Source organism: Pocillopora verrucosa, chromosome 11 (genome assembly GCF_036669915.1).
Source record: "Pocillopora verrucosa isolate sample1 chromosome 11, ASM3666991v2, whole genome shotgun sequence".
NCBI classification, from domain to species: Eukaryota; Metazoa; Cnidaria; class Anthozoa; order Scleractinia; family Pocilloporidae; genus Pocillopora; species Pocillopora verrucosa.
This window is the reverse complement of record NC_089322.1, coordinates 5,084,906-5,100,143: the sequence shown is the minus strand read 5'-3', so window position 1 is coordinate 5,100,143 and position 15,238 is coordinate 5,084,906. Positions and strand designations below refer to the sequence as shown.

The 15,238-nt window shown below is 39.2% G+C and overlaps 2 protein-coding genes across 2 annotated transcripts; both read left to right on the top strand.

The window, feature by feature from the left end:
* The first annotated feature begins 7,910 nt into the window (after positions 1-7,910).
* On the top strand, positions 7,911-9,350 carry LOC131787132 (uncharacterized). The gene has a single exon (XM_059104225.2). It carries the CDS (start codon positions 7,960-7,962, stop codon positions 9,262-9,264), a length of 1,305 nt encoding a protein of 434 aa, XP_058960208.2. The 5' UTR covers positions 7,911-7,959; the 3' UTR covers positions 9,265-9,350.
* A 4,871-nt stretch (positions 9,351-14,221) lies between these two features.
* LOC131787134 (uncharacterized) lies at positions 14,222-14,929 on the top strand. The gene has a single exon (XM_059104226.1). The coding sequence runs from the start codon at positions 14,222-14,224 to the stop codon at positions 14,927-14,929; it is 708 nt and encodes a 235-aa protein (XP_058960209.1).
* Positions 14,930-15,238: the final 309 nt, after the last annotated feature.

The following is a 15,238-nucleotide window of genomic DNA, read 5'->3' as shown; positions in this document are numbered from 1 at the left end:
ATACGACAAAGCTGAAGAGTATCTCCAAAGAGCGCTTGTCATCAAAACTGAAATTGGCGACAGAAAAGAGAAAGCATCATGTTATGGAAACCTAGGTAATGTGTTTATGTCGCTCGGACAATACGCCAAGGCTAGAGAGTATCTCCAAAAGGCGCTTGTCATCAGAACCGAAATTGATGATAAAAAAGGGAAAGTAGCAGATCTTGCAAACTTTGGACGTGTGTGTAGAGCTATGGGAGATTATGAAGCCTCAGAAGTATGCTTGGAGAAAGCTTTGTCGCTATCAAGAGATATTGGGGATAGAAGAAAAGAGTTCGAAATCCTTAAAAGTTACGCCATTTCGTATTTGTCGCAAGATAAAAAAAAAGAATCCCTTTCGTGTCTTTATCTCTGCATTGAAAAGTATGAGGAGCTGAGATATTTCTTAGGCGCCAATGATGAGTTCAAAACATCATTTCTGGAGAAATCAGGAATATTTCCCTACAAGCTGCTTTGTAGTTTGCTTTGTGACAACGGAAATGCTCGGGATGCTCTTTATGTTGAGGAGTTGGGTCGAGCTAGAGGCCTTTCAGACTTAATGGTAGAGAAGTACTCGGTTGGAACGCACATCTCTGCTAATCCGCAATCTTGGTTTGGCGTTGAGAACATTTTTAGAAAGAAAAATAACTGTGCTTGTCTGTACATTTCTTATTTTCAGAGTGATCTGCGTTTGTGGATCTTAAAGAAAAGTGGAGTCCTTCGCTATAGAAGAATATCAGTAGAAGAGAATCTAGTTCATGCTGGGTTGCCCAAAGATTTGCGTTTGAGTAAATTTTTGGATGATAATTTCCGGAGTCTTGGTATTTTGCCCACTAAAGATTGTGAAGATCGGTCTTTAAATATGGTTAAATTGCAACCTCTCTCCCCCGCACAGAAGAGCTCAGCAAGATTGCGACTCGTGGAGGACGACGAGGACGACGAGGACGAGGATGAGGACGAGAAAGTGATTTCAGCTCTATTTTTGTGTTACCAAATGTTTATTGCTCCCGTTTATGATTTGCTTGAGGAGCCTGAAGTCATTATCGTTCCTGACCGCAGTTTGTACAAAGTTCCCTTTGCTGCACTGAGTGAAAAGGAGGGAGCCCAATACCTCTCGGAGACTCATAGAATCCGTGTCATTCCTTCTTTGACAACACTCAAGATTATTCAAGATAGCCCAGACGACTATCACAGCAACACTGGTGCCTTGATAATAGGCAACCCAAAGGTTGGTTGGCTGCCGCCATTGCCAGGTGCAAGAAAGGAAGCGGAGATGGTCGGACGACTAGTGGGTGTTCCGCCTCTGGTAGGAGAAGAAGCAACGAAGCAGGCGGTGCTTGAGCGGATAAGTTCTGTGAGCTTGATTCATTTTGCTGCCCATGGTGACGCCGAAAGGGGAGAAATTGCCCTCTCCCCCATCCCTAGTACTTCCAACAGGCGAAACGCTATCTTACCACATGAACATTACATGTTGACGATGGCTGATGTATCACGAGTGAAAGTCAGAGCTAAACTGGTGGTACTTAGCTGCTGTCACAGTGGAAGAGGTGACATTAGAGCCGAGGGAGTTATAGGAATTGCCCGTGCGTTCTTAGGATCCGGTGCTCGCTCGGTGTTGGTTGCGCTGTGGGCCATTTCAGACTCAGCAACAGAGCAGCTGATGAGTCGGTTCTACGAACACCTTGTAGAGGGAGAAGGTGCCAGTGAATCCCTCCATCAGGCCATGAAGTGGATGAGAAAAAGGAAGTCTACCAGAGTGTCTGAGTGGGCTTCGTTTACGCTGATTGGAGATGATGTGAGACTCGGGTTTGACAAGCAGAGGTAAGACTCAGTCCCAAAAGATATTTCACAAATTAAAGTCTAAGTAGATGTGAAGGTAGCTGTGGTTTACTGGTCGCTGACTGTCGGCGGGGGTCCTTTGTTACCATCAAGGGTAGTTCGATATATATCCATATATATATATTTTTTTTTTCTTTTTTTTCTTTTCAGAGAGTTACTATCGACGCTCTCTGATGTAAATAGAGAATCTCGAAAGGGGCAAGTGTTAGCCATTTATATTTTTAGATATTGAGCTTGGTATAATTGTGCTTACTTTATATCCAAAATGTTAATCGAGTTAATAATAAAGTGCTGTTTTTTTTTACTTTGTTTACAGAGAAAGAGACTTCGACAGAATAAATAATGAGAATCACTCGAAGGAAACAGAGCTAAAAGACCTTTAGATGCATAAATTGAATAGAAACAAGTAGAGAAAATACTTCATCTGGTATTTCATTGATTAAAAAAAGGAGCTATCCCAAATTAGATCTAGTTCAATTTTTTTGTGCTTTCTTTTTCAATATTGTTTAAAGACAAAATTTGTATCTATCCAGTGTTTTTTTTACTTATTTAAACGTTGGAAATGTATGGAAATAGTTTATTAGCATAAGCCATTCAGTAAAAATTATAATAAGCCAGTTGATCATTTCTTATTCCTTTTGGCGGTCTTATCTTACAGGTATAATTTAGCACGCTCGATACCTCTTTTTCTTAGAGGTGACTTAAGGTGTAAACAAGTAGTACTTTTCATCCTCCGCACTGAATTTATGATCAGGTAATTTATACGAATAGCACGTAGCTCTTTTAGGGGCGGTACTTTGGGTACGCCCTTTCTTCTCCGAATTTTCTGTTTATTCTTCTGTTGTGTAACAGTCTTCGAGGAGTATTTCCTCCTAAGATGGCTTTTCAAGTAAGATTCTTATTCTGTTGGTAAGTTCATTACGATTTTTATATTATCAATCTTGTTTTAGTTATGACCAACCTTGACTGTAAGACTAAGAAATTTAAGGAAGAAAATGATTTTGTAAAGCGTAAACATCTCGAAGGTATCTACTTAGTATGCGAACTCCACTCTGCGTAGCTTAACGTGATTCGCTAGTTAAGTGTAAAAGGATGACGAAGGTTAGAGATTGGCAGCTCAGTAAGCGTCCCTTTTATAAGCGGAGACCCACACTTTCCTTGTTAGATCTGAATTAGTCCGGAGGTAATAAGTTGTATGTAAGAAAGAGAAGAATAAAGAAAACTTCAACTGAACTACGCAAAAATTTTATTTCCAATATAATAAGCACAGAAAAATTTTGACGTAAGTAAGGCTTCAAAGTTAAGCGAAATCAGTAAAGTTAAAACAGTAGTTTAGGTATAAAACGAACCACTAGAATCTGGTTTAATTTTTTTTTTCAAAGCCTTTTGTAAGGTTTAGTTAACAAAACCTTCAATATTGGAGGAATAAATTTGATGTAGCATCTTAAAAGATGCTTGTCAACCACTCCTCTTTCAAAATATATCCTGATCAAAAGTAATCTATGAAGACTGAAGTTTAAAATCGCTGCCGGATGGCAGGAATGTCATGCAAGCTCGTCAATACTTCAAGTTTGAACTGATCACTTGCCTCTTGTGATATGTGAAACAAGAGACGAACAAAACGTATTGACTATCGTACTGATTAGCGATCGGTCAGCGTTTTAACGAGCAACTCTCTTTTAAAGAAATGGTTTGTGTTCTTTCCTATTTGAGTTTAGAGAGCTTGAGCTATTTAAACCTGTATGAACATTTCAGGACCAAACTACAGGGAGCCATTGATATAGAACAGTCAGAGTTTGCTCAACAGACTAATTTGCATGATTCATCTGTGACGGTAGCAAAATCACTAAAAATTTGAAGTCACTGCGGCGAAGGAAATTAACAAACGCAAGATTTTTTTGTATTTCTATGCTTTCGAACATCTTATTAGAAGATATCAACCGGAGTTTTTAATGTCCAAAGTCACCCATCACCCCACAGACACCCTCTTCTAAACCAAACAAGTTAAAAATGTTTGCTCACAGCTTGCTTTCATTCGTCGAGGTTGCGCAAATATTGAAGCAATGGTTATATAATACAATGCTACGAGTTTTGTCTCGTGATCTGATAAATCATGTATCTTGGCTCGATTACAACTGAGTCAATGTTACAACTGTGTTATTCACTGAGGTTGCACCAAGAGTATTGCAAAGTTAAAACAAGTTTCCTCACCGCCGGCCTAGTGTTGGATCAGAAAAAACGAACAGTGTTATTCAATATTCTGTTGGGTTTGTTTTTTTTCCTCTTGTTTTTCGACCATTATAAGCAAGTGCCACATGAAAGTCTTTTCACTTTTCGAATCATCTCTCAAAGATCCAAAAAAACTAAATCGAAATTTTTTACGCATTTATGGAATTCATAAAAAAAAAATTAAAAAAAAAAATTTTAAAAAAGAGAGTAGGCAGTTACGCCCTGACGCGCGCAATTACGGACTTTCACTTTTAGGGCTTGTTTACATGTAGGTGGGGGACCCCAGGTAGGTGAGGTAACCCGCCTGTCCATATAATTTCTTCTTTTATTTCAATCACGTTTACATGATAGGTGGTTGACCCGCCTAGGCGGGTTTCCCGGTCTGCCAGGTAGGGTAACCCTGTCAGCCGGGGTGACAATTTGCCATGTAAACGTCTCAAGGTGGGGCAACCCCCCTAGCCGAGGTCGCGTTCATGGCAAAAAGCTCAAAAGTGAAACACGTGTTTTAAAAACTTTGTACATTTCCTAACCGTCCCATGGCAGAAATCACCAGAAACCGCAACGGACACTCAAGGAGTGTGAAGTGTTCACATTTCGGAATATTTAGCGTTGAAAATCGGCTATATTTCACCGCGTGACACAACTCGTGACGATTTCATGAATAAATACATTCGTGTCGGAAAGTTAATCTTTCGTCTTTCTCTTTTTTTGCTCAACTTCCCTAATTGAATGCGCAACAAAAACCTAAAGAAACCTTACCCCAGCACCCCGGGGTTGTAAGATTGTATGTAAAGGCGTTTTACTTTTCGACCAAGGCTAGGCGGGTTACTTCACCCCCTTATTAGTGTTCAATTTCAGGCACACGCTCATTAGCTAATTCAAATGATTTAAGAGAGGATGTCAGCATCCATCGAACAAATTTGAAATATTTTGGCAAGTCGCCCAAAATTCGTTTTCTCTCCTACTTTCATATTTTGTTGCCCAATATGTTCTTATAATTGTGGTGTAGTTTTTTTGCGAAATATATTTTAGTTTTCGAGAAATGACTTTTTTCGTTCGACCGCTCAAATATGCAAATTTTCACCGTGAATATTACCCGAGTTGTGTGACCTCATGTAAAGAATGTACTAGACCTACGGTATTTCTGTGAACATAATCCTTTGTTTTATCATCTAAACTTAATCCCCTGTCGTTATTGAAGCTGCCAAGGAAACATTTATTTTTTGGTGAATATTTTTGTCCGACATACTTTTCCCATGTCGAAAAGTAGCATCAAAACAAAGACAGTTTTAACAATGACCAATATGACACAATCTACTGAGCTTCAAGCTTTCATAAGACAAAAGGATGTTTATAAAGTTACTGTAAAAATTTCCTTGTGTATTTGTTGTTGTTGTGTTGTTCTATCTGGAGACGAACTCAAAGTCCGGCAAAATTTACTTGATAGCGATTATGAAATGTACATGGTGCGCCTACTTGTCGCCACCGTTAATTGGCATAAATCACTACGATTTGTAAAAAAGTCTAACATAACACTCTTACTTTGTTTATTTTTGATTTTATTAGCCGTTTCGATTATTATATTACGCCTGAGTATTACTTTTTGACAGGAGTTCAGGTTTTGCGTTGTGTTTTCTGTGATGAACGTTTAAGTATCCGTAATGTAGCGAAAAGAAACTTTAGAATTCGTGTTTTGTTTCCATATATAATTCAATCATTGCAGCTTTGTTTATTTTTATGATCGTTTTTTATCGTTCCATTGTTCAATCGGAGCTTATTGTACCATGTGATTTATCTATCAATCTAGCTTAAATAAGGAATCGCTTGCGTAACCACGCAGTGATCGGAGTATTCAGTATCGGAGTAGTTGGAGTTTTCCCTTTGGAGTCACCGGAGTTGCCTTTTCGGAGTTATTTGCTCACCTTTCTTTTTACGCAGGATCAGACGTGAGTTACCATTGTACATATTGATCGCTTTTTTGCTTGTAATTTCTTTAGCTTTGTTTCTAATTACGCAATCATAATTTGCTACGCAGTTTTCACCGCATGTGTGCGATATTTGGTTTGTAAATAAAGCTGAGAAAATCAAGTTTGGCATGCTGTGGTTGACACTTACCGTTCCCTACACTAGGGTACGCGACATTTTCCCCTCCCTCTTTTAGATCATAAGCTAGTCACACAATAGCTGATACCGACACAAGTGAATATTTACCATTTATAAAGATTTTTGTTACGTTGAATTGAAAATATTAAAATATGTGCTTTCTTCACAAATCGTTGTTTCAGCGGCAGCGAAGCTGTTAAAAGCGGGTTTTTCCTTCAACGTTACTGAAATTTTTAGTAGTCAGACAGGCGAGCAAAGCGTGATGCTCTGGGAATAAAAACTTTTAGGGGCCTTTTACATGATATCCGAATGAGTTTTGTACAAGAAAGAGTTCATACCGGTTGCCACATAATATAATAACCAGCGTAAAGTTTATTCGAAATGAGTCATTTCTGAGTGAGTTTATTGGGGTTTTCATTACAGAACGAAACACTCATTCTGGACTACCTTTTCTGCCCGTACAATGTAAACGCGGCACAGCTCTCATATTTGTATGAATCCTCTGTAGGAACGAGGGAAGCATTGAAAAAGACAGAAAAGGACATAAAGACTTATTTTTACAGGTTGATTGTTGCCACTCCCACACGGATAAGACTTAAGCACCTTTTATAATTTTATAGCGGTCGTTTTCGAAATTCCAGGCGCGCATCCCGGCCTCTTAGGTAAAGGGGTCCCCCGAGGGTACTAATACGTGCAGCACACTTGACATTTAGCAAGGACAAATTCTGATGTGATTTTGGCGAAGAGAAACATGTTTTGTCAGCGTCTAGTCGCTAGTGCGGAAGGGCCCTTTACCACCGTGTGCATAATTACGCGTCCCTCCAGACGGCGGAAAGCCAATAAGGTGTTCAGACATTACTTCAGAAAACTCCGCCTCTGTCTGTTTAAATTTTTGGTAGCCTATTGACCAATTCCCAATCGAAACTTAACTCTGAAGTCACGCGTAATTTTGCTCACGGTGGTAAGTAGCCTACTTACCGAAGCCAGATTGTATGAATTTCCCAGACATCTTGAGCATTATCTGTGACACGCTTGCTAATTCCCCTATCAGCTTTTGGAATCGACTGAACCCTACCTTTACCATGGCCGGACATTTCTTTTGACACCCTACATCTGCTATTGGAACTACGATTCCACCCAACACCGGGATTTGATCTGTGAGTGGGGCAATTTGTAAAATCATCGATATCTTTGGCGTCTCGAAGATGCCGGCACGCGACAAAATTAAGATCAACTTCATTTTCTGGATCTAACAACTTGCAACTCGGCAGGTGACATGAAATGTCTTTCTAACAATCACGCAAGGGAACGACTTGGTCTTCTCGATAAGACTTGGTCTTTCTCGGAAAGGTTTTTCTAGATGTCATGCAAAGAGGAAAAAAACCCATCTCTTGGTATTTCGAAGGTTGACTCATCTTTGAATTTCTGTGTCACGCTTGTCACGCAACTGATATAATAAGTTAGAGAAGATATATAAACTGGAACTCCAATCTGGCTAGAATGTGGTAGAGCATAATTAACATGATCATCGAAACAGCTAATAAAATCATAAATAAACAAGATAAGAGTGTTATGTTAGATTTTTTTTGCAAATTGTAGTGATTTAGGGCCTCTTCATATGAGCCCGGTTACCGGGCCGAATTTTGTCGTCTGTTCATATGGGAAATTTCAGCCCGGTTACCGGGATGAAAAAGAGTCGAAAAGGGCGCGAAACGTGGACTGAGGCCCTGGGAACGAGTTTGAGCGCGAAATTCAAGAAAGTAAACAAAGATGGCGCCACGTTCAACAGTTATATCGTTCGCTCCCATCGTAGCGTTATCAACGCTCGTAGCTCTAGTGCTACAACTTCACGGGGTCCTTTTGCTATGGAAAATACATCAAACCAGGCAGATTGATGCAATCCGGATCGGCTTGTTGCGGAAGAAAAGTTATTTCTTCCGAAATGTAAAGCAGCTGAAGCAGAGAGATTTGTACAGAAAAAAACGAAGTTGTTGGCATAAACCCGGTCGAACTGACTTGTGGTGGAAAAACATCTGGACGGGAGTAGCACCGGAAGAATGTTGGAAAGAGAACTTTCGGATGTCAAGGGCTGCTTTTGTGAACCTGGTATCGGAGCTAAGGCCATACATTTCACCAAACCCAAAGTCACCTAACCACAGGGCATTGAGTGCAGAAAAAAAGGTTGCAGTTGCATTGTATTTTTTAAAAGACACTGGTTCCTTGAGAATGACAGCCAATAGTTTTGGAATAGCACTCAACACTGCATCAGCTGTTGTAAATGAGGTTTGTCAAGCTATTTCAAACTATCTTGGCCCGAAATATCTCCATCTTCCTGAAGATGAAGAAAGCATGAGGGAGAAGGTAGCAGAATTTGAAGCCAAATTTGGCATGACACAAGCTTTTGGTTGCATTGATGGGACACACATTCCAATTCAGTGCCCATCAGAGAACTCACAAGATTTTTTCTGCTATAAGCAGTTTTTTTCATTAAGTGTGCAGGCTGTGTGTGACTATAAAGGCTCCTTCATGGATGTTGAATGTAAGTGGCCTGGAAGTGTCCACGATGCAAAGGTTTTTGCCAATTCTTCCATCAGTGCCAAATTAAGAAGTAATAAATTGCCCTGTACATTTCAGACTCCAATTCCAGGTGGTGTCAAAATACCTAATTACCTCATTGGTGATCCAGCTTATCCATTGCTTCCTTTCTGCATGAAAGAGTATGATTCATGTACCAGTAACGAACAAGTTGTTTTCAACAACATGCTGCGTTCTGCCAGGAACCAAATTGAATGTGCTTTTGGCCGGCTTAAAGCAAGATGGTCCATACTCACTACAAAAGTGGACTTCAAACTTGAGGCAATACCAACAATTATTTATGCATGTTTTGTATTACATAATTATTGTGAGAAGCATAACATGTATGTTGATCAGGACTTGGTTGACTCGCAAATTCAACTTATGAAGGAAAATGAAGATCAGTTTAAAAACACTCCTGATCCAATTTACTCTTGTGATGTGGGAGAAGGGAGTGTTGTGAGGACAACACTCTCACAATTAGTACTGAAGAATCTTTAATGTAGTACTTAAACTTTAACCTATTTACATGTATTGCTGTACTTAGTTTAATTAACTTAAGGGGGGAGACCCTTAAATACAAAATGCATGCTATGGATGACTTCTAACTGTCATATCTTGAGCTCCCTTAGTATCCTTGATTTAGTTTTTGGCCATATTTGTTCTATTGGAGGTCACCTTCACTTTCGGTAGTCATGATCATATTTGGTAAGTCACGTAACCATAACACAAAAACTCACACAGCTTACATCTTTCCCCAATGAAACAAAAGCCAACGGGTAGAGTGCATTCAGGTGCAAAATTTGTAGAATGGATTTGTTAAAATGTATGTTATTGAAGAAGCTATGACATCACAAAAACTTCATGACGTCATAGCTTTTTCAGTAATGCGAATTTTAGCAAATCCATTCTACAAATTTTGCATTTGAATGCACTCTACCTGTTGGCTTTTGTTCCATTGGAGAAGGATGTAAGCTGTGTGAGTTTATACGGTTTTTGTGTTCTGGTCACGTGACTTGCCAAATATGGTCATGACTACCAAAACTGAAGGCAACCTCTAACAGAACAAATATGGCCAAAAAATAAAGCAAGGATACTAAGGGAGCCCAAGATATGATGGTTAGAAGTCATCCATAGCTACCATTTTGTAGTTAAAGGTCTCCCACTTAATTTGCTAGCTGAACATTGTCAAGACATGAAAGATCCTAGCATATAACAACAACTTGATATTCTTGAACACAAACTAAGGCCACTTGAATGTTGGTAGTGTTCATTGACCAGCCCCTATATGATCGGCCAAAACCGATTCATATTACAGTGTAGGTACTGTAGGTGGCACTTTTCAAATTTAATTGTAACTATAAATTTCCATTTTTTGAACTAGTGTATTGGTTTCAGTTAATTACAAAGAAAAATTTTAACTTAAAATGTTTGTCTTAAACAGCACTCAGTACCAGTAGAAAAAATATAGTTGGGAAAATAACCAAGTAGAGATGTAATAAGAAATCCTTTTCTGAAACATCCTCAGATTTGTGCAATCAGGCAACTATGAATACTATAGTGAGCAATCCAACTGTGGATTATGGCCTGAATTTGTCAAACTCAGTATGAAAACTTTAACAACAACACGTATTGAGGAAGTCTGAAATTTTGTTGGATATACTAGAATGCTGTTTGAAACATTTTCTGTGGGCCAAATTATGCCAAACAAGGCTGTTTACATTTGAAAAACAATGAATAAAAAATACTTTTAAAAATAATTATCAAAAATTCCCCACTGATAACAGATTAAATCAAAACAAGGCAGGGCCTTCTCTGAGTATTAAAATTGAATTAAATATCAACAAAATGCAAATGTTGGCAGAAAAATGGAAATTGGCAGGTCAACTTATTTGCCCATAGAATAGAAAACTCTGTCAGTTATTTCCATAGCATCAAGTTGTGTTTGTATATCTATATACAATATAGATCTATTAGACAATGTCATAATGTCATAACTCTATGGTTGATAATAAAAGCTTCCACTGCTTCCTGGATCTTGCTGGCTACCATGTTGGCTAAACAGCTGGGCATAAACACCCTCAGCAGCCTGAGGTGCAACTTGCATTGGGTTTTGATAGAACAAATTCTGATTTACAGGTGCACGTACTGCATAAGGTTGTTGCAATGCTTGTGATAGCATCTCGATTGGTCGACAAACTCCTGCACCTAGATCAGTCATAGCTTTACTAACACTTTCAATACTATGAGAAAAACTTGCTGTAGACTCCCGCATTGCCTCAGCAAGGTCCTTTCGAAATTGGGCATCTTCCTTAGCTTCTTTAATAAGCAACCCATCCCTCTGGGCAGCAGAAAGCTTTTTTTCCAAATGCATTCTTTTGTTGTCGATTAGCTTTGGTACACAGTTAGCTTTGCGTTTGTTACCAGGTGCCACATCGCCACTTGCACTACCCCCATCATCTCCAGGGCCTAGATCACTTGAACCAGCTGAAGTACCTGCAGTTTCCAAATCCAAACTTAAGCTGTCATCTTCTGGATTGTGACATTGGACAACTTTATTGTCTTCCAGAAAATCATCTCCTCCTACACCATAAGAAAGGGGCTCTGTTCCGGCAGAACCACCCCACAATGTTATCAGTTTGTCGTAAAATTCGTAAACAAGTTTTCCACTGCCACTCCTACTTCCAGAAACTACAGCTTTAGAGAAACTCTGTCTGATTTCCTTCACCTTTTCCATCACTCTCTTCTGTCCTTTCGTTATCATATCTTTTGACTCTTTTACACGATGCTTTGCTTTGGCCTGCTCTTCCTTTGAACGGGTTTTGAAATCATCCGGTAACTTGAAAGCAGCCACAGGACCAAATATAGATTCATCGTCCTCATGAAGCTTCGTCATGTCCACTCGCAGTTCTTGGTACTGAATTTGTTTATCGGCGTCGAAATCAAGGTTTCTATAGGCCATTTTTGATTTGTATTCAAGTAAACAGTCGATCAACTGCCTTACCGTGTCTGTTTCCCAACGGAATCTCTTCGAAGTCAAGGTGGAAGACACTTCGCCATCCGCCATGTTTGCACGCGTTGTAGGTCGCGTGAGCTGCGTTCCGTTTAGTCAGCGTCCTTACAAGGCATGCGTAGTTGAAAAATTTTCATCCCGGTAACCGGGCTGGAGTGTTCATATGGGAAAATATTTCATCCCGGTTACCGAGATCTCGGTTTCTACAACCGAGATCTCGGTTTCTACAACCGAGATCTCGGTTTCTACAACCGAGATCTCGGTAACCGGGCTGGCCCGCCTTCTCATATGAACACATCGAAATTTTTACAAAGGAAATAGGAGTGAGGCGAGATCTCGGTAACCGGGCTAGCCCGGTCAACCGGGCTCATATGAAGAGGCCCTTATGCCAGTTAACGGTGGCGACAAGAAGGCGCACCATGTACATTTCACAGTCGCTATCAAGTAGATTTTGCCGGACTTTGAGTTCGTCTTAAGATAGAACAACACAAATACACAAGGAAATTTTTACAGTAACTTTGTAACCGACCTTTTGTCTTATGAAAGCTTGAAGCTCAGTAGATTGTGTCATATCGGTCATTGTTAAAACTGTCTTTGTTTTGATGCTACTTTTCGACATAGGAAAAGTATGTCGCACAAAAATATTCACCAAAAAGTAAATATTTCTTTGGCAGCTTCAATAACGACAGGGGATTAAGTTTAGATGATAAAACAAAGGATTATGTTCACAGAAATACCGAAGGTCCGGTACATTCGATACATGAGGTCACACAACTCGGGTAATATTCACGGTGAAAATTTGCATATTTGAGCGGTCGAACGAAAAAAATTATTTCTCGAAAACTAAAATATATTTTTACAAAAAAACCACACCATAATTATTAGAACATATTGGGCTACAAAATATAAAAGTAGGAGGGAAAAAAAATTTGGGTGACTTGCCGCTGTTTGTTTGATGCATGCTGACATTAGCTCTTAAATGTGAATGACGCTATATGTTTAAAACTTTTAAACGGCGTTTCTTTCCCTACAAACCATGATCAACAGCCTGTAGTCGCGTGTCCTTTTTAGCGGCCCACCAACAATTCCTTTTTTTCCACTTCAAGAACGAAATCAAAACTTAAACCACAATTTTTTTGGACACGATTTATCATCGACACCACGCACGTTCTCTTAGGGTGGACGCAACTTGGTAATGGCACGACATCTTTTGATGTTTTATTTTCATGATTACTTTCTGTCGACTGTTTTTCGAAATAATTTCACATACGCTTTAATTTTTCAGTACATTAAAACGCAAAATTAAGTTGACTTGGTCGTAAATTTACATACGACTACCGAATTCGCGAACATGTTCATTTCATGCACGAACTAACTCATAAATGACTGTGTAAAATATATAACAAATTAACGCCGCAAAGAGGTATTTGCACTTAAAATTTTAAGTGCTTTTGAGATTTTCTTTCAACCAGAAAATAACGTTATTTACAAATGCCCCTTCTTTTTGTATCGAGGTAGGAACTCACAACTTTTCTTTGATGAACAAGAATCGGTCAGTGGAATGTAAATACGTTTTTATGGGTATAATATTATGTTTGATTAAAACATCTAATGCACTTGGCTTGATTACATCTAAAATTATAAAAAGAAGGCTGCACAAGGTTATCTTAAAGTACAAACTAGTTTATTGCTTGCCTCATCAACTATTTCTTCTGAGTAAATTGTAAAAAAAAAAATGGGTTATTGTTATTGATAGTCATCATGAATGCAAAATCGTGCGTTTTCCTTATAAACTCCTCAGGGCAAATAGTCTCATCAGCTGTCAAAACATCAATACTGTTACAAAACCTTTATTAATTAGATGACATGGATGATTGAGTTTAAAAATAAATTACCACGAGTTTTACCCTGTTTCTTTGAAGACTTTAAACATTTAAAAGCATATTTATCGGCCGGTAGTATTGCAACTTGGATCTCGACAAAAGGATCGACAGAAAATTCCATTTTAGCCATCGATCAATTCAGGATCTTTACACTGGAATGATGTTGTTTCATTTGATGATCTTTTATTTCGTTTTCTTCTCGACCTCAGGGTATTATTAACTTTTACATCACTGGATGAATTTTTAAGTTTACCTTAGAGTTTTGGCTGCCCATGCATACATCCTACTCAAGAAATCTTTAGAACCGAAAAATACTTTTTATTTTTCTTTTAGAGTTTCTACTTTGTCGATTAATTGATTTGGAGATTTATATTTATGTATAATATTTTTATATAACTAAGTCTTGAATTGCAATAGACCCAGCACCAATCTGTGATCCAACAAAATAATTGGGCTGGAGTTATACTTCTGAGAAAAATAGGGGATTAGATACCCTTAATTTTATTCTTTCGCCCGAAATTAACCAGCGTTCAGTGATATATATACAGTCAGAAAATCATTTATGAGCAAATTTGACAGGAATGCCCTCTGGCTACATTTCTGTCTTGTTTTTATAGACTTCATAGGATTGTCCAAAGACTTAGCAGTGCTGAACTGTAAGGTGCTCAATGAGAAGTCCCCTTACGCCGTGTCAGGCGTCTATTGGATAGATCCTGATGGCGGTTCCCGTAGTAACGCTTTCCAGGTCTACTGCGACCAGCAAACAGACGGAGGGGGTTGGACGCTAGTTTACAGTTACACTTTCACTACCTACTCAAGCTTCTGGACCGGCCGAAACGCTGTCACTCCGCGCCCATCTTGGTCAGCTAGCGGCGCTAACGTTCGAGTGTCTAAAACAGTTCCACTGAGCGAGACGCAGTATGAGGCCATGGACTTTTCTTTGTGGCGCAGCATTGGCAAGGAATTCCTGATCAAGAGCAACATCGACAACTGGATTGCATGCAAGGAAGGTTCTGGTAGCATAGTGCAACACAAGAAGGGGTCACTTTCTTGTAAACTGGTGAAGCAGGTTTCTAATCAGTGCACTGGAACGGTACCAAAATTTATGAGTCTTCCCAGTCGCAGACCTCTCCTCACTGCTGGAAGTACTTATTACTACTTTGACGGGGACACAAGAATTAACTCACCAACTCATGATCCTTGTGGTAAAAATCGACCAAACCAGTTGAGAAACGTGCAAAACCCACATGGAAACATTTTTGTGCGCTGAGAACCTCACGTGAATCGTCTTAAGTTTTATTCTGTAAGCGGCTCAGAATTAAAGATGGGTTCTTGGGATATCAATGCCTGACTTTTCGAGAGCTGTAATTGTTTAAAAAAAAGTTGTAACCTTCACGCTCTCTAGCTGAGCATCTACCCGTGTTTTCGATTTCAGCTCATAACGAGACAACCCTCGTAATGTGTTAATATTCTGTCCTAAAACACTCTCAAATAAAAATTTGGTCTTCGCCTCTCTACACCACTCCCCCTCTTCCAGCAAGAATTTACGGCCCTCCCAAAAATGCATAAGAATCGTGAA